General features: G+C 46.2%; 1 protein-coding gene across 6 annotated transcripts in view; it reads left to right on the forward strand.

The window, feature by feature from the left end:
- The window catches only part of sorcs2 (sortilin-related VPS10 domain containing receptor 2), a 161,472-nt gene extending 134,578 nt beyond the window's left edge, over positions 1-26,894 (forward strand). Inside the window, exons 9-28 of one of the 6 annotated variants that reach the window (XM_030338710.1) lie at positions 5,109-5,288; positions 6,968-7,114; positions 8,516-8,618; positions 9,951-10,027; positions 10,310-10,401; positions 12,792-12,899; positions 15,927-16,047; positions 17,066-17,199; positions 17,433-17,561; positions 17,692-17,863; positions 18,467-18,653; positions 18,894-19,027; positions 19,661-19,784; positions 20,441-20,553; positions 20,755-20,877; positions 21,276-21,375; positions 21,528-21,575; positions 22,318-22,420; positions 23,108-23,413; positions 23,669-26,894. In XM_030338710.1, the coding sequence (XP_030194570.1) occupies positions 5,109-5,288; positions 6,968-7,114; positions 8,516-8,618; positions 9,951-10,027; positions 10,310-10,401; positions 12,792-12,899; positions 15,927-16,047; positions 17,066-17,199; positions 17,433-17,561; positions 17,692-17,863; positions 18,467-18,653; positions 18,894-19,027; positions 19,661-19,784; positions 20,441-20,553; positions 20,755-20,877; positions 21,276-21,375; positions 21,528-21,575; positions 22,318-22,420; positions 23,108-23,369 (2,457 nt within the window). In that variant the 3' untranslated portion in view covers positions 23,370-23,413; positions 23,669-26,894. The remainder of the gene's footprint in view (positions 1-5,108; positions 5,289-6,967; positions 7,115-8,515; positions 8,619-9,950; positions 10,028-10,309; positions 10,402-12,791; positions 12,900-15,926; positions 16,048-17,065; positions 17,200-17,432; positions 17,562-17,691; positions 17,864-18,466; positions 18,654-18,893; positions 19,028-19,660; positions 19,785-20,440; positions 20,554-20,754; positions 20,878-21,275; positions 21,376-21,527; positions 21,576-22,317; positions 22,421-23,107; positions 23,414-23,668) is intronic. The other 5 variants (XM_030338711.1, XM_030338712.1, XM_030338713.1 and 2 more) reach the window with 5 other exon arrangements.
- The last annotated feature ends 625 nt before the right edge of the window (positions 26,895-27,519 follow it).

Consider the following 27,519-nt stretch of genomic DNA (forward strand, 5'->3'; position numbering starts at 1 on the left):
CGTTGCTGGGATGTTTTCCTCGAATGTCCCCACATTTTAGGAAAGTACAAAAGATGTTACCTAGATGGCCTATTTTTCATTTTTTACCGTTTTCTTTCTCTGTACACAAAAAGCCTTCTTGGAACGCCAGAGGTCCGAGGAACCAAACAGATGGTTTTAGAGTTATTCAAAAAACACCCACACTTTCATAACTCTGATATATTCACTGAGAGCCGTATGGATTCATATCGGTTGACAATTCCCGGGAGGTAGGTAGGTAGGTACCAGACCAGTCTGAGTCGGACTGAATAGAACTGGAGCTTTATCTTTTTTTCATTTCCACATTAACATCGTAGAATCGCACACATATGTGTGCACTGTAACGCAAACACTGTTCCTCCTCTCCTTATTCAGTCGGGCAGTTCACGCGCGGGTTTTTTTTCCCCCCCTGCACTGTGGGATGGAAACTGTAGGATTAAGCTGGGGCTTTGCTATGGATCACTGGATACACACCAGCGCGGTCAGACCATGAGCGAGCGGCCCCTGTGGTGCGCATATGTGCGCATGTGGGTCTGCATAACAACACTGAAGCTCTCCACTCGGATCAAGAGTGAGGCTCTTACGGGGTCAAATTAGGTTCTCGCCTCATTCTCTATGGAAGCATATATGTAGCAAAATTCAAATGGCAATGCAATTTGCAATTTGCAATTCAATAAGTAATTACGTTATGCAATTGACAATGCATTATGCAATTTCATAATGTAATTTGTAAATACGTTATTCAAAGTGTATTTTTATATGCAAAGTGACAATGCAATCCTCAATTACATTTGCAAAAGTTCTAACAATAAAAATACAATAACATTTTGTCAAATTCTTTTGAGTTCCTTTATTCAAATTGAAAAGCTATAGCGTCCCCGTGATTGCAATCCACTTCGCCACGCTCCGTGTGTTGCGATATTCAAATGACATTTCAATCCGCAAAACGGAATCCAAAACGGAATCCAAAGAGGAATACAAATAGGAATCCAAAACGGAATCCAAAGAGGAATCCAAATAGGAATCCAAAAAGGAATACAAATAGGAATCCAAAAAGTCAATATGCAAAGTGGCAAACGTATCAGCCAATCAGCGTCTGGACGTCACTTTCTATTGTCTCCAAGGGTATCTCCACGGTAATAATAATAATAATACATTTAATTTAAAGGGCGCCTTTCAAGACACCCAAGGTCACCTTACAGAGCATAAAGTTATCATAAATAGTTTAAAACAACACATTGTGGAAAAATAATAATAATAAATAAATAAATAAAACAAAAACAAGACAAAACAAACAAACAATCAAGACAGTGATCAGTTAGATGTTGTGTGCGAGTTTGAACAGGTGAGTTGTGACTTGAAGGTTGTAATGGTGTATGACTGTTTTATGTGTGGGGGGAGGGAGTTCCAGAGCCTGGGTGCTGAACAGCTGAATGACCGGGCACCCATTCGTAATGAGTCGTGATGTGGGGATACATAGTAGTCCAGCAGAGGTTGAGCGGAGGGAGCGGGAGGGAGCGGGAGGGAGTGTATTCTTGGAGGAGGTCGCAGAGGTAACTGGGGGCTAGGTTGTGGAGAGCTTTGTAGGTGAGGAGTGGGTGGAGACGGTGGGTCTCCCGACCCTATGTTTTGCACCCAGTGCCTGTAGCACTTGGGAAATCTTTGTGTATACCACACTGGCGTCAAAACGTACCAGTGAGGATAAGTCGTCTATCCTATCTCCCAGAACACGCACTCTATCTACTGCATCTGTGTCTTCAACACGATTGTTCTCCACATCATCGGCCAAACTTCGGAGCGTATCAATAATCTCCATTGGTGACCATGGACCATAGGCTACGAACTAGAACTTCGGAACAAGGAAATGACGGGCAAGTGACGTAGTTGCCGCCCAGACGCTGATTGGCTGATACGTTTGCCACTTTGCATATTGACTTTTTGGATTCCTCTTTGGATTCCTATTTGTATTCCTCTTTGGATTCCTATTTGGATTCCTCTTTGGATTCCTCTTTGGATTCCGTTTTGCCAAATCTTTTGCAAAGCATTCGTTTTGCGGATTGAAATGTCATTTGAATATCGCAACACACGGAGCGTGGCGAAGTGGATTGCAATCACGGGGACGCTATAGCTTTTCAATTTGTATAAAGGAACTCAAAGAATTTGACAAAATGTTATTCTATTTGTATTGTTATAACTTTTGCAAATTTAATTGAGGATTGCATTGTCACTTTGCATGTTAAAATACACTTTGAATAACGTTTTTACAAATTACATTATAAAATTGCATAATGAATTGTCAAATGCATAATGTATTTCCAAATTGCATTGCCATTTGAATTTTGCTACATATATTCTTCCATAATTCTCACTTATTTGCTAGGCAGGTTTTTTTAGGAATCGACAGTGGATTTGGATACAGGTCATTAATGAGCTGGAATGAGGATGGGGCATGTAGCTCAAAGATGCTTGCACCTTATGATATTTTCCCTGGGGATCCAGAACCTTCGACCTCCTGGGGGTCAAACGCCCTCACCAAGGCCGCCAGCTGAAGGCGGTACCTGGAATAACATTAACATTTACATTTAGGGCAATTAGCCGACACTTTTATCCAAAGCGACTTACAATAAATACATTTATCGCAGAAACAACAATATATCGCTTTCGGTGCGGTTAGGATATTCATAGAACCAAGTGGAAAGCACTAACTATCACTAGGTTAACCCATTCCCCGTAGACAACAAAGAGAGCTAGGATAACCACACAACCATTTCTAAGTGCCAGGGCGTACAAAAGACACCAAGTGCGTAGGGGGGGTGGGAGGGGGTGGCTATGCAGAGTCTAGGAATAAGTGATACAGGGGGGCACAGTTGCTACGCTATGCACACACACTCGTGCCCGGTGATGTGTGCGATGGTGCACTGCCGCCCGGTTCAGGGTCAACCTGGAAGGCTTGTGTTTGCTTGACCCACGTCCAGGGATCAGCCCTTGTTTATCTAAATGTTTTCCTCGTTTCCTGATTGTGCATTCGTGAGCATAAGCTCTTTCTGATTATGAGGAAACACAGAACTGAAAGAACGTCTGTCCTTGGCCTCAGGAGCTCGCTCACAGAAAGAGAAAGAGAGAGAGAGAGGGAGGGAGAGAGAGGGAGAGAGAGAGAGAGGGAGAGAGAGGCTGCGTGGTGTAAGGGTAACGGCAAACCCCTCCTCACTCTCATCACAGTTTGTATGAATATGCAAATGCAGTACAAAATTGCAGCACACGCGCACAGATTTGAAAGGCTTGATACTTGTTTTATTTATTTTCTAAACCCACATCTTTCCTTAGTCACGCTAAGGTAGTCAATCCATGCTGCTCAGCAAGTCCTAGAGCCGCATGGCCTCGATTAATCTGTATCATCTGATATGTGCTGCAATTGAATGGACTGCGCCAGACTAAGAGAGACTTATTGAACTGGCCTGGGATGGAGCGTACTGGAGTAGAGTGTGCTGGTGTAGAATCCTGACATGGAAGGGGATGATTAAGTGGTCGGCCTTCAGCGAGGCGGAAGAGATACTTGAGCAAAAGACTTCACCTCAACCTACTCTTTCGTGACCTGTCTCTACATTCACAAAAAGTAGCCTTATATGAAAACATCTCTGTGAAACAAAGGTTTAATTATTTTGATGAGCGGGACTGCTCAGACAGGGATAGGCCTTCTATGTTTTATTGGTAGCATCACAGGTTTTCAGAGGTCATATTGTTTCTAATATTGTATATCGTTCTTCATTTTATAAACATGCTTTTTATCATAAAAGATTAATCTTGTGGTCGTGCGTGGAATCCTAGCTTTCTTGTGGGAAATCAGCGGATCAGAGTGACATCTTCGTTCCAAAGTCTTCCGCTAGCTGACGAATAGCGGGAGATTTCGGAATGACCCTGGCCAGGGTCCTTCCGAATTCTCCCGCTATCCGTCAGCTGGGCGGTTGAGCTGGGACGCTTTTTCTTTATCTTTGGTGTCCGGGAGAAGATGGTAGCGTGTCAGTGATTAAGGGGGAGGACACGCCCTCCAGGCGACTTGCCCTACGGCTGAAACGTTTAGACGGCTTCACTTCCCAAAAATGTTATGTTAATGCAATCAGTCAGGCATGCCCAGGATGCGCTGACTCACCTCTTTTCACTCCTCGGACCACATTGTTTCCGCGCCTCATGAGCGATGGAGTCATTTGCATCCGAGGTTCACCGGCTTCTTCAAATGACAGCTAATGGTGTTTTTTTCTTTATGTGTGTGTTAACGTACAGACAAAGAAAAGGAAACTTTTAAGTAGCAACGGGCTCCTCAGACCTTTCCGTCGCTCTGATGATTGCTTCGTCAGCTGTGTGTTCTAGACCTCTTTCAAGTTAGTGGAGAAGATTTTAAGCTAACTGTGCAGTAACTTCGAAGCTACTTGGCGCCCTTACTCTGCCTATTCACACCTTTCTTGGTCATCGCATTGTTTCGTATATCATAGTATTTTCATATCTGCTTTTGCTGTAGGCCTACTGTAATTCTTTTTTAGCATGCTATTGCAGGTGTCATTTTGATATTCATCCTTATTGCACACTGTGTCCAGAGGGTAAGGCCTTGCCAAGTGCCACCTTATGAAGCTCTGTTTGATGCCATCCATATTGAAATTGGGTTGGCAGAAAGAAAAGCAATAAGTATGACATGCCTGCAAAACTAATGTTTGTGAAATATCTCTTAAGTAACATTGGCCGAAAAGGTTTGAGTCAAAAATAGAGCAATTATTGAATTTTCACTAAATTGTTTCCATTTGCTCATGGTTTTACTATTTCTACAATGTCAAAATTTGGTTATGATTTTCGAATTTCTAACCCTAACCCTAATCTTTGAATCCCTCCCTCTCGCTCCCCCTCCCTCCTTCTCCATTCCTCCCTCCCTCCCTCTCTCTCACCCTCTCTCCCTCCCTCCCTCTCCCTCCCTCGCTTCTCTCCCCCTCCCCCCCTCTTTCTCTCCCTCCCCCTCTCTCCCCCTCTCCCTCTCTCTCCCCCTCCCTACCTCCCCCTCTCTCCCCCTCCCTCCCCCTCTCTCCCCCTCTCTCCCCCCCTCTCAGGACCTCCACATCGTGAGCACCGATGAGAGCCAGGTGTTCGTGGCGCTGCAGGAGTGGTACCAGACGGACACCTACAACCTGTACCAGTCGGACCTTCAGGGCGTGTACTACTCGGTGGTGCTGGAGGACGTGCGCAGTACCAAGCAGCCCGAGGAGAGCGTGCTGGTGGACGTCCTGGAGGTGAGACGGACCCCTCGGTGGGGGGGGAGCAGTGACCGAGGCCAGGCTTGTAGCAAAGGTTGACCAAAGGTGGCCCATGCGTTAGGAGTTTTTCTTTTATTTTTTCCGTCATTCAAAATAAAACATTCAAAGGTATTTTAATGTGATTCCGCAGCAGTCTCCACCGGCGCCGGTTCAGGCAGGGAGAGATACGCAGTGTGAATTTCCTTCTTTTTTTTTTTATTTAAATATATTCTTTACAAATATTCAAAGCTCGAAATGATGCATTCGGGGCCAGCCCTGCACTCAACAGATGGGTCATCCAAACTGACAATAGGTAGATGTCTCAATGGCAATCAAACGCACTATCCCTATATATATATATATATATATATATATATATATATATATATATATATATATTTAAATACACAGTATATATCTCACTTAATTGCGCCCAAACTCATATGTGCGCTTAAACCTCTTTTTAATTACTGCCATTCAAGCAAGCTCCAATTACAGACTCCACAGCTGTGTCTCTCATTGGCATCGCCTCCCTGCACTCACACCCAGGGGCATCTTCTTTGTCTCGGGCTACGCGGTGTGACGCAACGACAGAGAGCCAACTGCCTCTGGTGTAACTCACAACCCACTGCTCACTTCTGCCAGCGCTCACTATCGCCACAGCAACTGTACTTAGGTCTGTGGTATACATTAAAGGTGTTGAATGCGTCGGGATTTATAATTTTTTTGCCGGAAGTGGTGTCCAGTTTTGAGAGGGTTGTAAGCCTATATATTCTCCACACAAAAGTGGAGGGATATATCTCTCTCTCCCCACGTATCTTGACCGAAGTGATCCTTTTTTGTGACTCTCGAATTGATCTATGTTTTCTAATACCTGCTAAATGACTTAAGTACAGCATTATGCTATATTTTGATTCATTTGTTTGGGTTGAGAGCTCTCAAAAAGAACAATGACCAGACACATCCATGCTAGTAGGAAATATACCAAAAAGAAATGCGAAAAAGTTGTTTTCTTGGCTGTTGTTTTTGAATTTCAGCCTGAAAATGGCTCCTTAAACGCTTTCTGTAGCATTGATGTCATCTCTCTTGATGTAATTACTTTATATCAAGAGACTGTCTCTATGGGCATCAGAGACTGCTTTAAACCATGGGTAAAGTACATAAAAGTCAGTCAGTATCTTGCGTCTTATTTTCTTTTCATATAAGTTTAGTCTGAAATATTCCTGCCTAAACACATATTATGGTATTCATCAACAAAGCTTTGTTTGCGCTTTTATTCCCTATCTATTTCCGGCAAGCTGTGTACAATTTCAGAGTTGACATTATCATAAACCATTCTTTGGAAATGTGTCTTATTCACGACAGTGTTGTCATTCGGTCTTCCCTTTCAACTTGTTACCCGCTTGCGTTGTATATTGTACATGGGCGGCATGTGGCTCATGGGGTAGAGTGCGTCGGCTGGTAACTGGAAGGTTGCTAGTGTCGAGGCGTCCCTGAGCAAGGCGCCTCACCCTGACTGCCCCTGACGAGCCGGCTGTCGCCCTGCGTGGCAGTCACCGCCGTCGGTGTGTGGATGTGTACATTTTCGGCAGTATTGTAAAGCACTCTGAGTGGCCACTGTTTAGCAAAGCGCTATATAAATGCAGTCCATTTACCATTTATCATTCACATCGCAGGTGCGCGGCATCAAAGGTGTGTTCCTGGCGAATCAGAAGATCGACGGGAAAGTGCGGACCCTGATCACCTACAACAAGGGGCGGGACTGGGATCACCTGGCCCCGCCCATCAAAGACATGAACGGCCGTGCAGTCAGCTGCAAAGCGGTACGCGCGCCACCATAGCTCCTCCCACCATTCTGTGTTTGGGTTTTTGGTTATCTTCGTTTTGACCGCATATCTGTGTGTAATTAGTATTTATGTTTTTTTCGGAGAATGACGATTAGGGTATGTAAAGCTGAATTGCAATTTAGAGAGGGTGTGAAATGAGACCGTTTCCTAACTATTGGTGTGTGCGTGTGGGGCCATACAGCGATGCAGTAATGGTTGTAGGGTGTGCGCCATCCATCTGTCTTGACTTTGAGACTGAGTGCAGGACCAGACAACAGGGGGCTGAGGTCGTCCACTGTCTGACGGCTATACATCATACTGGAGGCACACACACAGAGCGAGAGAGAGAACGAGATAGAGGAGAGTGGAGCGAGAGCGAGAGAGTCTGGCCACGCATGGGCCAGACTCTGTGTGTGTGTGTGTGTGTGTGTGTGTGTGTGTGTGTGTGTGTGTGTGTGTGCGTGTGTGTGTTGCGTCCTTTATTTGAACCATCACTCTATACGGTTGTCGGATTTGAAGGCAGATACAGATATCTCACGGTGACAAAGTGGGAGCCATAAAAAAAAGATGTGTGCGCACACACAATGGACACCCTCACACACACACACACACAATACACTTAACGCAGAAACACACTCACACGTGCTGCCGTAATGTGCGTTGAATTATTGCTCACCAACCCTTGCCTGCTGGCCTCGCCCATTTGTTGACATAATAGCCGGCCTCGCGAAGCAAATGAGGCGGACCCAACCCGCTACGCCACCCCATCCTCTGGCCCCTCCCTCTTTGTTTATCTGGACCAGAGAAGGCGGAGGCTAGAGCATTACCAATTACTCCCCCCCCCCCCCCCCCCCATCCGATTGCGATTATATCCACATCTTCCGGTTCCCCTACTGACGATTTCACCAGCTGCTGCGTGACCACTCCCTCAAAACCCCGGCAAACGAGAGCCACTGAGATCGATGATAGCATTTCTGTTTTCCTTTGAGTCAACGTCTACCCGAGGTGTTCACTATAGATTAATGACTACAATCTGCTCCTAATCTCGTGGTTAATAGCGCCACAAAGTTGTTTCAACGGTTTGTCTGTTTTATTATAGTTGTTTTTGTTCTTTTAATGCACCACACTAGCGAGAGATTTATGGCTGGTGGTGGGCGTAGTGGTGTTTGATTAAACGCAGGTGCGTGGCGGTGCCATCTGCACGTGCCGGTGCCAAGGGGAGGGGGGGAGGGGCCTGCGATGTATATAACCTCTGTGGAGGCATCGGAGCGCGAACCACACAACTTACTTTACTTTGATACTTTACATTTTCTTGTGCGTGTTCGGTAACACACACACAAGCCGAAATACGCTACGGGCTTGTTTCCTTTGATGACCTCTGAACTTTACTTCCTTCAGCCCGACTGTCACCTTCACCTCCACCTCCGCTGGGCGGACAACCCCTACGTCTCGGGGACCGTCCACACCAAGGACTCGGCCCCCGGGCTCATCATGGGGGCTGGTGAGTCCTCACAAAGTCCCCCGCATTGACACACTCACACACACAGACATAGACACAGGCGCACACATAGACACACACACGCACACACACAAATAGACACACACACACACACACACACACACACACACACACACACACACACACACACACAGACACACACACTCACACACATACATAGACACACACACACATAGACACAGGCACACACATAGAAAGACAGACCCACATAAACACACATAGAAAGCATCAGTGCCGACTGCTAGCTAGCAGGATTTGGTCTTTGTTCTTTATATGTATGAATTTACCTGAGGTCAGAGGTGTGTCTTTGGGTGTGTGTGTGTGGGTGTGGGTGTGTGTGGGTGTCTGTGTGAGGACATTCACAGACGTGTGAATGGATGGCTGCATTTGAGTTACCCGAGTGTCCGTTTTGAGCATGCGTCTAAAGAAGGTGTTTGAGTGCCACATCAACATGGCCGACTGCACGCCCATTTCACACCCACACAAAAACCATCCATTTGCCATCCCCCCTGAAAGGGGACATTTAACACAAGCAAACAGTGTAAAAGCTGTCTGTAAGAGAAAGTGTGGTAGACCGACAGAGTGAGAGAGACAGAGACACTGAAAGAGGAAGTGTGAGACAGAGATCGGGAAATGGAGAGACTACACTGACAGTACATTTCCATGTCTATCCTTTGTGCTTTCAGAAGATGAGGCGAAATGATCTTCCTTAATGTAAAATCCTTTTCCCAGCAAGCTTTGCTTTGATCAGACCATATATATACAGTATATATATATATAGATATAGATATAGATATAGATATAAATAGATAGATAGATAAATTCTTCCTCTTGAATTTGTTTTACACTTTTCACTCTTCCGAGGAACCAATGTGTGATTTAGCAGATTGTGTTTCTGATTTTGACTTTCTCTTTTTTTCCTGATGACCGTTGGTTCAAAGGAAAGTGCATTCAGTGCACTTCCATTGTGGACTGCACCGTAGGTTATATAAAATGCATTAGGATATCCTACAGCACTGCCATATCGCTCCCCGCTCAGTAATCACATTGTCTGTTTCTCTTCCCTTCTACGTTTTTGTTCTAGCTCTGTTTCTTTGTTCTTTTTCCTTTCTTTTTTGGGACCATTCCCTTAATGTAACACTGGCACACACACTAACATTACGGCCAACCATTAAGTAAGAAATAACACCTCTCTCTCTCTCTCTCTCTCTCTCTCTCTCTCTCTCTCTCTCTCTCTCTCTCTCTCTCTCTCTCTCTCTCTCTCTCTCTCTCTCTCTCTCTCTCTTTCTCTACCTCCATCTGGGTACCTGACAGGTAACCTAGGCTCCAAGCTGGTGGAGAACAAGGAGGAGATGTACGTCACGGCCGACTGTGGGAAGACGTGGAGACAGGTGGGCCTTGTCGCGCTTCACCTTGTGCCATCATCTGGTGCTTATTGTTTATATTCATGTACGGAGAAGTGATGAGGGTGGCTTATTTTATACCTAACCCTCACCACCTGTAACTGAAGGCAATTCAAATTAACTACTGCACACCCAAATGTCACCATCCCAGAAGTTTAAAATTTATAAACCTCAAAAATGTAAACCAAATGAAAAGACGGATACATTATAATGGTCAGAGTTTAGGGTAATGTGGGCAATAATGAACTTGCTGTCACTTTGTGTGGGCAGGTGTTTGAGGAGGAACATCATATCCTGTACCTGGACCACGGCGGGGTTATCGTGGCCATCAAGGACACCTCCATCCCCCTGAAGATACTCAAGTAAGCTCCACCGTCGGAGGCTAAGCACTACCACAACCCCTCCCTCACACCCATTTCCATCCCTTCTACACAGCTTTTAGAGAACATGCCTCAAAGTTTACTCACATGGAGAGAGAGAGAGAGAGAGAGAGAGAGAGAGAGAGAGAGAGAGAGAGAGAGAGAGAGAGAGAGAGAGAGGGAGAGAGGGGGAGAGGGAGAAGGAGAGAGAGAGGGAGGGGGGGAGAGGGAGAGAGAGAGAGAGAGAGAGAGAGAGAGAGAGAGATGTATTTACAATAGAAAAGAAGAAGATGCAAAGTGAAGAGAAGGTCGGAAAAGTGCTGAGATGGAAATAAATAAAAGGGGGAGGCAAAGAGAAGTAGGAAGGGGACGTGTGGAGCGATGTGAACCGGCGAAAACTGCTGCGCGATTGATTGAATGAGAGGCCTGGAAACCATACTCGGGAGCAGGAGTAAAAAGGGGCACTCGACTGGCCGTGGATGATGCTTGTTCTTGTCCTAAAATGCTCCCCAGAAGGGCTCCTCCAAGACCTCCCTCCCCGGCTCTGGAGGGCCCTTGGCTCTTGGAAAATAATTAGCCTTCCTCTCCTTCCACACTCGCTGGGGAAGGACGTCAACAAGCACAGGCAGTGAAGTGGTGCCGTTTTCACGCTCGGCAGAGCCGCTCCCCCAGCGCTGGACTCCCAGACACCGTGCTAGTCGCGTCCACTTGTAGTCGAATAGGAGTATTGACATTGGTTTAATTGTTATATTACCTAACCCTTAACTAACATATGGTATATTTATTTTAAATACTTTCGACGACTATGATTGATATTGTGATGTAGGCCTATGGTGTGTATTTCTGTTAAGGTGGACACGATGGAAAGAAAAAGCTAATTTTTTCTTGCTTTCAATTTCTTCTTTCTGTGTATGATTTTATGCTTCCAAGAAATCTAGATTTATTGATGAGTTTATGCTTAGATATTGTTAGGGATAATGAATGACTTCTTCTGTTGCAATGTACAAAGAGATTGTCCGCTGCCACCATAGTTGGATAGCAAGATGAGACCGATCAAGTCAAGTCTCACACAATTGTGGAGCAGGCAGAGATTTAGTTTCCTTCTTTTTCTTTTTAGCTCTCACTTATCACTCTTTGCCACCAATTAGCATAACCCACAGCTAGCTTGATGCCACTTGAATTTCCATTGATCCTCTCGGTCGTCAACATTTCCCTAGCAGCACTGTTGCTGTTGTCTCAGGCAGCACTAATGCTTAGTGCCCTAGACAGAGAAACAGAGAAAACCTCACTATAGCAGAGCTAACGCTAATGCTAAGTGCCCTAGAATCAAAGAGAAAACTCCACTAAAGCGGAGCTAATGCTAATGCTAAGTGCCCTAGAATTAAAGAGAAAACCCCACTAAAGCAGAGCTAATGCTAATGTAGTGAGTAAGTAACCTGTAATAACAAGAGCAAACTCCAAACTATCAGTTCTGTGTTTCTACTAATGTTGCGGCGCCCTGGGAATGAAATGCTTTTGAATGCTGGGAAAGGATCCAGTTGCGTTTCGGGAGACATGTGATACAAATTAGTTTATGATTAGGACGCCTTCCAAGCAAGGATGTTTTCAGAGGCTGTTCCAATGGTCGCATGTGAGGCTGGCTCCAATTCATTTGGCTGTTCCTCCAAACTGGATGCCACTCACAACAACCCAATCGTTCTCACATGACTTCTATCTGTGTTTGTCTCCGGGGCTCCCTGTTGCATGTTTCCTATCAGTAATTAGTCAATTACATTTGGTTTTGTTCATATACACCCGATAGTGCGTAAGAAATGTCACTGTGGACATGGATGGATGAATATATAATAGGGTTTGGGTAGAATTTCCATGTTGTTAATCTTTTATTTGTCCTGAAGCCAGGTATTGATTAGTGAACGAGTTATGTTTTATGTTTATTATTTATTATACTAAAGAGGTAAATGTATGGCGTTTGGTGGCCCCCCCACACGAATCCAACCCTGTAACCCTGGCAATATTTATGCCCTACTACACCAGTTGAGGTAGACAGAAGCACAGATGTATTGACATTCAGATTAAAATTCACTTTGTGAAATACATCTCATGTTTATTCTTCTCCTACTCCTTCCTCTTCCTCCTCCTCTCCCTCCTCCTCCTCCACCTCACCCTCCTCCTCTTCCTCCTCCTCCTCCTCTTCCTCAGCCTCCTCTTCCTCCTCGTCCTCCTCCTCCTCCTCCTCCTCCTCTTCCTCTTCCTCCTCCTCCTCCTCTTCCTCAGCCTCCTCTTCCTCAGCCTCCTCCTCCTCCTCCTCCTCCTCCTCTTCCTCCTCCTCCTCATCCTCCCCCCTCCACCTCGTCCTTGTTGTTGACCACTGTGATTGGTTCCTTCCCCCCCAGGTTCAGTATTGACGAGGGTCAGACGTGGTCGGTCCATAACTTCACCAGCACCTCTGTGTTCGTGGACGGGCTGCTGAGCGAGCCGGGGGACGAGACGCTGGTCATGACGTGAGTTCAAACCCCCGCTGGCGCGCTGACACCGCCGGCAACACACCTCGTAACGCCTGCCGGTTCGACTTCAGAAACTCTGGCATGTCGATTCTACGTCTCTCTCTCTCTCTCTCTCTCTCTCTCTCTCTCTCTCTCTCTCTCTCTCTCTCTCTCTCTCTCTCTCTCTCTCTCTCTCTCTCTCTCTCTCTCTCTCTCTCTCTCTCTCTCTCTCTCTCTCTCTCTCAACTGCTATCCTCTCTCTCTTCCTCTTCACAACCTCTCTCCGGTCTCTCTCCACTGAGGGGTCCATAAAGGTGGCAGAACCACCCTTTTCTTGAGCGTGCCTCAGCAGTATTATGTCGTCGTATCCAACTTTGCCGAGGTCAGACACGTAAACAACCACAACAAAAACACACACATACACACACACGCACATTCTGGCTTGAGCACTAACAAGGAAATCCAGAGGAAGTTCTGCTGAGTCATTGGCCCGCCGTGGTGGCCCAGCTCCTCAGCTAGCCTCCGTCACCACCTCCACCACCACCACCTTCGGCCCTTACCCGTCCGCCGCTCCTCTCTGGTGGAGGCTGAGGAGGCGGCGGGGGAGGGGAAGGTCCTCCGACAGGCATGGGGTCCTCCTCCATTAGAGTGAGCGAGGTTCATTTCACGGGCGTTGCGAGCCAGACGCCACCGCGGCCGGGTGTCTGATTGGCGTGTCATCTGGTGGCTGATGAGAGCGAGAGGCCCCGCCGTCCTCGCTCTGCCCTTTGACCTCTCGTACGCTGTTTTTTTCCCCTCTATTTGACTCTGGTGTTTTGATATGCTCTCGTTCTTGCTCTCTCTTTCTGTCTCTCTCTGTCTCTCTCTCTGTCTGTCTGTCTGTCTGTCTGTCTGTCTGTCTGTCTGTCTGTCTGTCTGTCTGTCTGTCTGTCTGTCTGTCTCTCTCTCTCTCTCTCTCGCACACATGCACGCACGTCGGCAGGCAGGCACATACTCCAGTCCTCACTCACACTGTCCATATCTCTATCCATCTTCTTTGGCTCGATGTCAGCACACCTATTGTATTATCTAGTCACACCATCCATCTGAACCTATCTCCCTCCCCCCTCTCTCCCTACTCCCTCCTCCCTCTCTCCCTTCTCCCTCCCCCCTCTCTCCCTACTCCCTCCCCCCTCTCTCCCTACTCCCTCCCCCCTCTCTCCCTTCTCCCTCCCAACCACCTAAATACCACCCCTTCCCCACTCCTCCCTCTCCCTAAATCCATCTCCAGCTGAGAGCTCGTCACGCACGCACGCACACACACACACACACACACACACACACACACACACACACACACACACACACACACACACACACACACACACACCACACACACACTGTGGTGGTGGAACTTGGGGCTATAGGCAAGCAAGGATGTACACACACGCACACACACACAGACACACACACACTCAGGTCTGGCTCTGTAAGATAGGGAGGAGTGCTGACATCAGCAGGTGTCTGATCATCCTAGGGAGAGAGAGATATCCATTTTTTGATGGCACAGAAAGGAAATCCTCCTGCCTTATGTAGTCTCTGTTCACCCTGAGCACAGAGGGCAGGCTGCTCTCCTTACTGATAACAGCAGGTCATTTCTCAAAGTTCTTTCTGTACTTTTTGTGTAGCATTTAATAAAGTGAGGAAAGTGGAGTGCGCAGTGGGGCACATAGATACGCGCTGACAAGTCGGAGTGGTGATTATGCAAATGAGCGAATATGCAGCGAGAGGACACAAACAAACAAACATTATGGGGCATTGATTATTCCAAGAGCAGCGATCTGCCTGACCCATATGCAAAGTTGCTGCTTTTTATCACATAACTGTTCATGTTTATTTTCTTTACAAATAAAAGCTTAGCTATAATGGGGGAATGGGGAAAGTCGAATCAATACTGGTCAAACACTGCCATTTAGTGGTCGCTGGTTGAACCTGCATCTCTATCGAGAGAATTTGATTGTTGAACTTTTCTTTTTTATTGTCCAGGGCAGTAAACTTGACCCAAAACTAATCTTTGAAACAGAAACTAAAACACAACTAAGCACAAAATCTTCTTTGCCGACGGGAAGTAAAGTTCATGATATTTTTGAACTAACTTGGTTTAAGTGAGCATACAGGAAAAGCCCATAGAAGAGGAAACACATTAGACTTTTAATTGCCAGGCCAGTCAGCAGGGTATGGTATGAAACCTGATTCATTAGCGTACCAATCAGCCAATCAGAAAGCATTACGGGCTGATCAATACTTGAGGATTCGAGTTTCTGATAGGAAGTTACCATGGCAATGACAACAAAGTCGTTTGAAGTGTAATTGGGAGCATAAATGTACCTAGCATTATCTATTTTGGAGCATTGAATGGTTTAAATATAACGCTGGTTATTATTTGACTGGGCTTAAAGTTGGATGCAACAGGATTAATAGCTTAAGCTAGAGGATAAAAATGTAGATTGAGGTTTATCTACATTTACATTTAGGATATTTAGCAGACGAATTTATCCAAAGCGACTTACAATAAGTACAATTGTCAGAAGAGAAAGAACAATATATGGCTGTCGGTACAGTAAGGATGTTCATGGCGCTCGAGAAGGCCTGAGGGAGGGAGGAGGGGATCGGATCAAGGGGTCAGGAGTTATCTACTTCACAATCCGACCTTCGTTAATGAATACAGCTGAATGTATGGACAGACAGACAGACAGACAGACAGACAGACAGACAGACAGACAGACAGACAGACAGACAGACAGACAGTAAAGCAGACAGACAGACAGGCAGGCAGACAGACAGACAGACAGACAGACAGACAGACAGACAGACAGACAGACAGTAAAGCAGACAGACAGACAGACAGACAGACAGACAGACAGACAGACAGACAGACAGACAGACAGACAGACAGACAGAGGAGGAATATAAATGTAGCATATTGCACACAAAGTTGGATGAATGACAAGTTTAACCGTGTGTGTGTGTGTGTGTGCGTGTGCGCGTGTGTGTGTGTGTCTGCAGTGTGTTTGGCCACATCAGCTACAGGTCGGACTGGGAGCTGGTAAAGGTGGACTTCAGGCAGTCTTTCTCCCGGCAGTGTACAGAAGAGGACTACGACCCCTGGACCCTCACAGACCTGCAGGTAGCAACAAGCACGCACCAAGCACGCACACACGCACACACGCACGCACGCACACACGCACGCACGCACGCACGCACGCACACACACACACACACACTCACTCACTCACTCACTCACTCACTCACTCACTCACTCACTCACTCACTCACTCACTCACTCACTCACTCACTCACTCACTCACTCACTCACTCACTCACTCACTCACTCACTCACTCACTCACTCACTCACTCACTCACACACACACACACATGCACACATACACTCACTCACTCACACACACATGCATGCACATATGCACACACACACACACAAACCATTGAAAGGATATGTTTGGGTGTACATTATTGTATTTAACCCTATAATGAACACATTTAACCCGTTTAACTAGCCATATCTAGTTTATTTTATTCATTATTTTTTTTTAATGTTTGCATTCTTTTGTCAGGATTGCGCCATAATATTAAGCTGTTAAGCTATACGTACATACCACAAATACACGAATGCAGTAGGAACCAAACACACACGTTTACATTCTCACGTCTTCCAATATCCAGTTCCATTCTGCGACACAACAACTATTCCTACACAGAATAGAGCACTGTGGCGCTCGCCCTGTTCAGACAACACCAGAGACATGAGCAGTATTTCTCAGCGCCTTACCCTTCACGAAAAACATGTTCTCATAGGGACTTGCATCGAGACAGGCTCTGTATGCAATCACAGTTTCAATAACCTATTATTCAAGGACATTTTAGAAATGCAAAGCGAGCATTTCGTAAGTCACAACACTTATTGAGGCGCCTTTACTTATCAAATAGACCCGTATGTGATCACGAACATGACATGGAAATGTTGCCCCGGCAGCCTGAATAAACCCCCCTGAAACAAATGATCCAGACCAAGCTCGATAGACCGAATATTGCGCTCAATGTAAACACGTTGATGGCGACTCCAGCACGCGTGACTAAACACACGATCACTTTCTTCCTTCCTCGCCGTTCATTGGTCGGCTGCCAGGGGGACAAGTGCATCATGGGACAGGAGCGGTCGTTCCGGAGGCGGCGGGAGGGCGCCTTCTGTATAAAAGGGAAGAGCTACACCTCCGCCCTGACTAGCAAGCCGTGCGGCTGCACAGAGAGGGACTTCAACTGGTCAGTCCCACCTCGGACCTCTCTCTGACCTTCATACAAGGAGCAGCCCCCCAATAGGCGTGGCTTATATTCCTTTAATCATTTCTTCAATCAAAGTTTATATGTTTAAACGTGTGTTTGCATGTGTGTGTATGTGTGCGTGTGTGTGTGTGTGTGTGTGTATGCGTGTATGTGTGTGTCTGTGTATGTGTGTGTCTGTGTGCCTGTGTGTGCGTGTGTCTGTTTGTGTGTAGTGACTATGGATTTGAGCGCTCCCAGGTTCTGAAGGCCGATGGCAGTCAATGTTTTGCGGACTTCTGGCACGACCCCGACGCCCCGCCCGACACCTGCCACCTGGGACAGAGCTACGAGTCCAGCACCGGGTGAGTGCACACACACACACACACACACACACACACACACACACACACACACACACACACACACACACACACACACGGTCCAACACCCCTCATGCTCTAACATTGGTACGGCCCGTGTGCTGCGTCGCAGGTACCGAAAGATGATCTCCAACGTGTGCGAGGGCGGTGTGAACAAGCAGCAGAGTGCCAAGCAGCATGCCTGCCCTCTGCTGCCGCCCAGGGGCCTGCAGGTGGGCATCAAGGGGCAGATGTTGGCCGTGGCGCCCGGTGATGACATCACCTTCATCGTCCACCAGGAACAGGTCAGTGTTGTGATGGACGACAGGTTAAACACACTCAGGCCACCTTTTGGATTGCAGTGGAGCGGAACCCTTGCCATCTTCATTGTCATCCTTGGCATAAACCGGATTTTAACACCCACCACACTGCGTCCTTTATGTTTGGAGCTCAGAATAGTCTCCTAGGTGGAGTGTGGGAGCCACCTAGGTGGAGTCTGGTAATGGACTTTGCTACACATACCTTAACTCCAGTATAGCTCCGATACTTAACTGTAGGCATTGGAAAGCTTTGGTGAATTTCTTTTGAAAAATGTTGTAGCTATAGTGTAGTATTTATTGTAACAGTGGTAGTGGTAGTAGTACTAGTATTCTTGGCAGTAATAATGTAATTGTTACTCCATATTATAACCTGCACTTTCGATGGCGTTGATAAAACCACGTATTGGCAAGTCAAGTCAAAATAAAGTAATATTTTGGCCAAATTGTAACGTCTAACCTGCCTCTACACTCCTAAGGCTGCTGATCCTCTGCCACTGTCTTCTATTTGACTTTGGCGTAACCCTACGCTAAATACAATGTACAAGAAACAACCTTAGAACACGAAGTGTCTCCTGTGCGTGGCGTCAGGGCGACACCAGCAGCACGCGCTACCAGGTGGACCTGGGCGACGGCGTGCGGACCATCTACCAGAACCTGACGGTGACGGACGAGCCCATCCAGCACCGCTACGAGGCCCCCGGCGTCTACCGGGTGGCCGTGAAGGCCGAGAACATGGCCGGCCACGCCAGCGCCACCATGTACATCCAGGTCATAGGTCAGTCCCCCGCTTAACACGGCTTAGTGCTTCTTACAGAAGGGAAATGTTTCGGCTGTGCGTTCTACTCTACGTTTTTTCCGAAGAAAGAGAAAGAATATATCGCCGTGGGTACAATAAGGATGTTCATAGAACCGCGTTCCAAGCACTAACACACGGCTCTAAGACCACAGCTCGATGACTTCTGGACGTCCGCCACAGCCGCCTCCTTTACACATTTGGATGCTTTCTGGTCTCCAGCCCCTCTGCAGGAAGTGCACCTGGAAGTGGGTCCGATCGCCGGGAGGAACCAGCAGGTCAACCTCACGGCCACGGTGCTCCCCGTCGAGGCCAACCTCACCGTCTTCTACTGGTGGATCGGAGACAGCCTCCAGGTACGGGGGAGAAGGGTTAGAGTGTGTCAGCCTTGGTGATTGGTTTCAAATTGTCGTGTGGCTTTGCTAGGCTCACCAGAAGCTGATAAGCTACCTCCTCAAATCATTGTTGTAGTTTTCCAATTTCTCAGATTCTCAAATGTCAATTAAATATTTTCTCCGTTGTAAAGTAGTAACGGTTGAATTTAAAAAGATATATGCAACGCTCCTCTGATCCTCCTCCTCCTCCGCCATCTCCTCCTCTTCTATCTCCTCCTCCTCCTCCATCTCCTCATCCTCTTCCTCCTCCTCTATCCCCTTCTCCTCCTCCTCCTCCTCCTCCGCTTCCTCCTCTATCTCCCCCTCCTCCTCCTCCCCCTTCCCCATCTCCCCCTCCTCCTTCCCCTCCTCCCCCTCCTCCTCTTCCTCCTTCCCCTCCACCCCTTCCCCTCCTCCTCCTCCTCCTCCTCCCCCTCCTCCTCTTCCTCCTCCCCCTCCTTCTCCCCCTCCTCCTCCCCCTCCTCCTCCTCTTCCTCCTTCCCCTCCTCCTCCCCCTCCTCCCCCTCTTCCTCTTCCTCCTTCCCCTCCTCCTCCTCCCCCTCCTCCTTGTCCCCTTCCTCTTTCCCCTCCTCCTCCCCCTCCTCCTCCTCCCAGCCCCAGCTCTCCCTGGAGAGCAGCATCCTGACGTGGTTCCCTGAGGCGGGGGAGGTGAGCGTGACGGTGCAGGCCTCCAACGGCCGCTCCATGGTGCAGGACTCCCGGAGCGTCAGGGTCTACGGTACGAGGAGGACCAGGGACATGTGGGCTGCTTGGGTTGTTGTTATTTTGCTTTGTTGTGGTTTCAATTATTATAAAAAAATTTTTTATCAAACTATAGATTTTGGCATTGCAGTTACTATGAATCGTACGCGTTTTAATAATTCAGCAATAAAAAATGATGTATATAATTATGCATTATTACATTTACATTTAGACTTGGGGCATTTAGCAGAGGCTTTTATCCACAGCGACCAAAAATGAGTCAGAAGAAAGAGAAACAACAATATATCGCTGTCAATACAGTAAGGATGTTCATGGAACCAAGTGCCAAGCATAAACAATTCCCTGTGTACAACAAAGATAGCTAGGATAAGATTCTACTAAAAAAAAGTACTATTTTTAAGTGCAAGGACCTACAACATACAATAAGTGCGTACATTAAAATAAATAATTATAAAAGTACAGTCAAACATTAAAAAATATTATTGATGATATGATAATAATCCCAAAACACTACTTTTTTTTATGTAAAAGCATTGAATGAGACGATGCTGATACAAGTTGACACCCCTCGGAGTGGATCCTTTGTAGAAAGAGATGTAACCTCTGTGTTGCTAGTGTCTGTCGTCGACTCAGGTGAAACCTAACCCCTCGCCCCTTCTGTGACCCCGCCAGACATCTTCCAGGTCATCCCGCTGAGCTTCAGCCCCAACCTGGACGGCCTCAACCCCAACATCCCCGAGTGGAGAGAGGACATCGGCCAGGTGGTCACCAAGCTGCTCACCAAGGTATACCATCGCAATAACAGAAGCGCAAATAGAAATAAAGATTGTGTTTTATGATCTGGGTTTTGTGCAGGCACTAAGGTTAAATTCAGAGTGGTTTGGTGAAATACCTTACCTTGCTCTACACATTACCCACATTAAACTCCTACAATTCCACACATCTATTGAGTCACATGATGCTAAAGATGTCCCCTTTGACCCCAGATCACAGGCATCCCAGAGGAGTCGCTGGTCACCATGGTGAAGCCAGGACTGCCCACCACAGCCAACCTGTACATCGTACCGCTGGAGAGCAAGCCAGTCACCAAGAGTGTGTTTGTAGATAAGGTAGGAGCACACGCATACACACACCAAACACGCACGCACGCACGCACAGACAGTTGCAACCACACACATACACACGCGCACAAACACACACACACACACACACACACACACACACACACACACACACACACACACACACACACACACACACACACACACACACACACACACACACACACACACACAATCGCACACAAAGACATGTGCATGATCAATTCACACACCAAACTATTGTAATGTTACTTTAAATAAACATCAACGCTCAAACTCTCAGATTGTAGCTAGCACATCAGCTCAAATGCAAGCTCACCGCCTCCTTCTTTCGGGGGATTAGCTTTTCTCTAGCTAGTTTAAAAAGCAGTGTTCTGAGCCACACTGACCGCTACTTTGTCCAACAGAGAATCCCAGCCATCATCCAGGCGTTCAGCGACCACAACGTCAGCTTCGTGGTGCGTGGAGGGGTCAAGGTTCTGGTGATGCTGGCCGACCCAAACGCAGGTACATTCACCCCCGTCGTCAGCCACACACCCCAACGCTGTACCTCATGTCCTGTTTGAAAGAACATCTCCTTTGTTTTGTATTGTGTTTTAATTTGCGTTCAAACCATTGTTTTTCTGTTGAAATGGATAATTGCATGGTCCATCTCCAAGGACTCGGCCTAGTTGCTAGTGAGTCACCAGACACCACGACGGAGAATGGTGCGTTCATCCTTTTTATCAGTTTGTCTTCTCCCACGCCGGGCCTTGGTGTAACTCTCTTCTGCTTCCTCCATCCTACGCGCTCTGAATCCCTAACCTCCTCCGACCTGTCCCTCCCGCTGCCCCCATTTCCCTCAGCCAATCACCTGCCGCCTCGGCTCCCATGTCCCGTCGTGCGTGTTAACTACCCTTCCTCGATACGTGACTGAGAACTCGCCCCCAGGATGCTATATGTGAAGCCTCCCAAATTAATACAAGCTTTTTGGATTTGTCTGGAATGGTTCCTAGTGCTCGCTTGACTCTTTACAGCAAATGTATGGATTTCCAAAAATCGATTGGGGAATATTTCCCGTTTCTCTTTCACTTTTTAATCCACGCTGTGCATTGATGCAACTCCTGATTTATTTTTTACACTGCGTGTGTAGGTTTGTGTATTTGTGATTATGAACTAATTCCTGTTTACACTTCTACGTACAAAAAAGCTTCTAATCGACTTATTCTTCACATAAGTGTGTCTTTTTAAACGTACCTTCCTTTCCGGTTATTTCTGTTTTTTCTATTTCTTTCTCTATGTTTGTGTATTGTCCTATTTGAGAACTGCTAGTGAAGGGATTTGATCAAACAATTTTTATTTTGGGGGCTTTCAGAGCGTAACTGGGACATGGGGTTGAATTGTGTGCGTGCGTGTGTGCTCATCTGTGCGTGTGTGTGTGTGTGTGTGTGTACATGTGTGTGTGTGTAGGTTACCACGGGGCCGCTGGGGGCCCGGGGCTTTGGGCCCTGGCCGTCGTCCTGCTGATCAGCCTCCTGGCCTCAGGGTCGTTCATCCTGTACAAGTTCAAAAGGTGTGTGTGTTCCCCTTCCCCTCAGCAAGCCATGACCTGACGGGCTAGCTGTTAGCATGGTGCACAGAGACAGGTATCTAGTCAGTGATAGACCTCATATGAGTAGTGCATGGTACGTGTGTGGTACTTCTGTCGGAGTGAGGCCTGTACAGTCATGATGCAGTCAACGCCGCTTCCGTGGAAAGATCACGGAAAAGTGGGCCCGTCATTTGTCCCCGCAAATCCCGGGCTTAAACGGTCCTACTTTCCCACCATTTTTTTAAGACACATGTTGTAACACATGTTTACCAGTTGTGTCTATACCTGTGTGCAGTAACCTGTGTAACCGCACGTTTTTTCTCACGGTGGACACGCCAGACGCAGCCCCCGCACGTAACCTCACCCCCTACCCCCCCCCCCACCATGCACACACATACTCACACTCACACACACACACACACACACACACACACACACACACACACACACACACACACGCGCGCGCACGCGAACGCACACACAAACACTCACACTCACGCACTCCTACCCAGCAACCTCTACAGAACAACAGCACTCGCATTTAATACAGCATCTATATCTGTATCTTCTTCAAGCGGTCCCTGTCATACCCCAGACGAATAAACGCCCCCCCCCCTCCCCCCCCCCCCCCCCCCCTCCCCCCCCCCCCCCCCCCCCCCCCCCCTGCAGTCCTTGGCTGAGGACTGAGGACGCCTACCCTCCGCTGTTTTTCAGGAAGCTGCCGGGCAGCCGCAACGTGTACGCCCAGATGCACAACGAGAAGGAGCAGGAGATGACCAGCCCCGTGAACCACAGCGAGGACACGCAGCACATCATCCAGGGGGAGGAGTTCATCGACGACGACCTGGACGCCCAGACGCTAGGTAACGCAGGAGGAGGTAGTCCCGCCTTCCGTGCCCTTATAAGGACTACGACTAACCACTGCTACTAGACACGCCCACAGGCCACTAACACCACCAGCTAACACACACCAAGGTACCGACTGCTGGACTCTCTTCCTGCATGACAGGCATGCTTCTCTCTATTTCTCCATTTTTTAATTCTTTATTGATATTGCTCACTGTATGTTTTATAGTTTGTATGATGTAAATGCAACGTTTATATCTGTCCACGTCCATGCATGAGTATGTGTTTTAAGATTAACAATGTACATTTGTGAGACTTTTTTTTTTTTTTTAACTGACCCAGGTTTTTTTTTTGTTTATCTTCTTTTTATATCCCGGTTACCAGGCAATCATTCGGGCGTGGTCCTGAGCGTAAACTCCAGAGAACTGCACAGCTACCTGACCAGCTGATGGCTGCCACGGCAGTGTGCTAACCGAGCTACGTTAGCCTAGCCTAGCCGGCTAATGAGCACAGAGACTTCCACACTCTGCCTTCCTCTTTTTAATGGCCCACAATGCACCCCGAGTGGCGGGGAGGGGTTCTTCCTTGCTCTACGTCCCACCCAATCACAGCTTGACTCACACATTCACCCACAGAGCACTTCTAGTAATCTCGTAGTGCCGCTTTGCTAGCAGAGCCTAGCAATAGTTTCACACCATTCCCTGTTCTCCGCACCCTCGTCTCTCTCCTTCAACAGCGGTGGTTGAGGTTAGAGGCGGGGATTGAAGGAAATGCACTTCTGCTTCTGTCTTTTAGCTGCGTCTTTGTCGAGGGCCTTGCGGGCACACACACATGAACACACGTTATCCTTAGTCACTGTTACCATAGATCCCGAATCACTATCACAGGTAATGGACTTCAGGATTCTGTCCATGGCAGACTACAAAGTCAAAGCCACACCAAGTAGATGTGGCCAAAAATTAGCATGGCCAGCTTCTGTCCCCGGCGATTTTGCTGTCGCACAAAAGTTGTAGTGTATTTTACGTTTTTAACGACTTGACCAGGATTTTCGTTCTATTTTTCATACTATTCTTACACACTTTCAAGCTCATTATGTACATTTTCGTGTCACTGTCGTTCTGTCTCCTGAAATGACTGTGTACTCTCACTGTTTTAAGGCAATAATATTCTTTCTGAAAGAAAGAAAGAAAGAAAGAAAGAAAGAAAGAAAGAAAGAAAGAAAGAAAGAAAGAAAGAAAGAAAGAAAGAAAGAAGGAGAAATACATTTTGTTAAATGTTTTGAGGTTTTCATGAGTTTCAAGACGGAGAAAGTAGGGTAGCAACTAAGTCAGAGCTAAATAAGCAGAACTTGACAGGGGGAAAGGATTATTTACAACAAGTATCCAACCTTAAGTTTAGCCACACTGCTAAGAGATAGACATCATTTTGTAGTTTTGTGTGTAACCGTGTGTGCGTGTCGATATCAAGAACTAGTCTGGAATCATATTTAAAGATTTTTGTCTGTTTGTAGTTCATCTTTTTTATTTAAACGCAAGTCAGATCTCAAACCAATCGAAAAATGTAACTTTTGACAACATCACAGGTTAATTAACACATCCAGACTATCCCTTATAAAGTTAATTTGGCATGGTTTAGAGCTGCCATTCATTCTACAACATAAACGTTGGTCCCATGGTGCCTAAAAAGGCGGATTTTGAATCTGCCCCAAGACATAACCTGTGCTCGTTTCGTATTTATTCCTTCATTAAACCATATGACCCGTCCGCCCACACAGTAACTTGTCAGGAGTTCAAAGGTATACTGGTTCCCCAGGAGTCGAGGATTGGTGTCTCCGAAGAGGCGTGGTTGGGATTTACACTGTATAAGCCTATATTAGGCATTGTCAGGGCGGCAATCTTGTCTCCGTAAGGATTAGATTTTCTTGTGTGTGTATGTGGGTGTGTGTGTACATAAATATGTAAATAGAACAATCTTCAATTGTAAATATAACTCCCTTGATGTGTGACTATTTTTCACTAATACCAAAATGCTTTTTTTGTTTGCATTGTTTGCTTTTCTGCGTAATCTCGCATCGATCCGAACAACTTTTCAAACTCGCAAAGAGGTTTGGGGACATTTTCGACAAGAACTTTTAATTGTCACATTTGAGGAAACAGATATCTGTCATTGGTCAGTTCAAGTGTATTGACAGCTCACTGTGTCTCAGCTCCTTTCCTGTTCAACTTTCAATGTAGAATTCTGACTGGAGTATATTAGGATTCTCACTTGAAGTAGCTCTTCGTTGAATCAGAGCGTGGCGAATCTTTCACTTAGCTGACACGGTTATTTCAACGTGGTTGCCTGCTTTACACATGTTTTTATTTCAGCATAATATGTCCAAGAAAATGTCTTGGATTGTCAACTGCTTTTTATTGTGGTTCATCAAGTTTTATCATCACTATACATCTATAGTCACATACACACAGTGATATCAAGTTACACAAATATTTTTGATACACAACTGTCAAATGCCTTTTTTTTTTCTTATGTCTTTTACAGAAGTTTAACGTCTGTTGGTTTGTTTGCACTAATTATATAATCTGTGATGTATTGAAGGTGTATTATATATTTTGGCTGCAAAAAAGCTGCCACTACAAATCCAGGCAATAACGGCACAGGACCATAATGGTGATCGACTCAAAGGCTGCATTCCAATACTCTGTTACCTTTCTTCCCAAAATGTCAAGATGCTCTCAAATGACGGAGAAGCTGCCTAAAGCTACTGACGAGTCTTCCTTGGACCAAAGTTCCTTGACTGCGTCCTTAGACATACTGTTCACTGATGTAAGTTATTTTAGTCTATGCTTCTTTTGATGACATGTTTCAAGCTAAAAACAATTATGAATTGTTTCTTCTCCACGTAGTGGACAACACAGTATATGGTTTTATGAGTTTGTAAGTTAAATACTACAATCATGGCCTCCTTGCCATTTGCACCAAAGCCAAAACAGACCAAAGGTTTACCTGGGTCAATTAGAACCTGTGGGTGTGGCTTATTTACCATTCCGCCCACTTCCAGTGAAGGTTGTGGTTGGGCCCAGATCACCAACAAGTAGATTCCACACTGGCACTTTACTCCAGCACGATTAATCAACGATCATGCTTTGTCTCCCTAAAGGTGTGATAAACAAGCAAAAGGAAGTTGGATTTTTTGGAATGCAGCCATAGTCGATAGAGGTGAACATCTTGACGCATTATTGGGGCCATGCTGTACTTCACTGTTCATTGCGCACCTGAGAAAACAAACAATAGATCACTCGTGTTTCACATCGTGTTGAACATATTTTGTACATATTCTGCTGTTGGTTGGCTTCGTGGTGTCGTATGTTGTTAGGACATCAGTCCAGCAAGGCCACACCAGGGGGGTGGTGCAGTGGGGGGTATAACAGCATCCCGATGTTGGCTTTTTTTGACCTCGCCACTGATGCTACAGAATTTTTTTTTGATTTTATTTTCGTTTTGCTTTTTATATTGCTTTACTTTTTTTTTGTTGTTTTTGTTTTGTTTTTGATTGAAGGAAGTGTTGTGCACTTAACCTGCATTCCGGAATTAAATCACTCCCACAACTTCATGTCTATGATCGCTTTTCTACCACAAATAACCATTTCATTGCATGATGAAATGACATTTAACAGACAGTAGCCTACCTGTGAGTGGGTTACCATCGAGCGATTAGAAATGTCAACATCATCGTTGGCCTACAAACATAAGCTCCTACTTTGACATCACCAAGTGCCTTGATAATCAACAACAAAATAATAATGACAATATCTTTGATTCATTTTTGTCTATACACCTGTCACAGGATTTGGCACTTTCTGTCAAGTAGTTAAGAGTTGAAGACTCATGTACTGTCAAATGTTGCAGACATTGATTGAACCTTTGGATTTTAACGTTGGATGAACGCGGTGATGATACTGACTAAAAATGCCAACTTTAAAACACTGATTCAACTCTTGCTCAGCTGCGCACACCAGCCTTTATCTGGTTTTAGAGTATATTATTACTCTCCAATAATATAATAATAGTTATATAGGAAAATTGAGAAACGGCAATCTCATACAATCCTTTTCAAGCCACTGATTGTTTATATGTAGGGTACAGCTGGCTTGCCGTGTGAATACGCATGACTTTTCATTTATATTCATTCAAAATATTAACATACTATTTTAAAACTAAAGAGGCTGGCGTTTTGT

The sequence above is a fragment of the Gadus morhua genome, chromosome 17 (genome assembly GCF_902167405.1).
Source record: "Gadus morhua chromosome 17, gadMor3.0, whole genome shotgun sequence".
NCBI lineage: Eukaryota > Metazoa > Chordata > Actinopteri > Gadiformes > Gadidae > Gadus > Gadus morhua.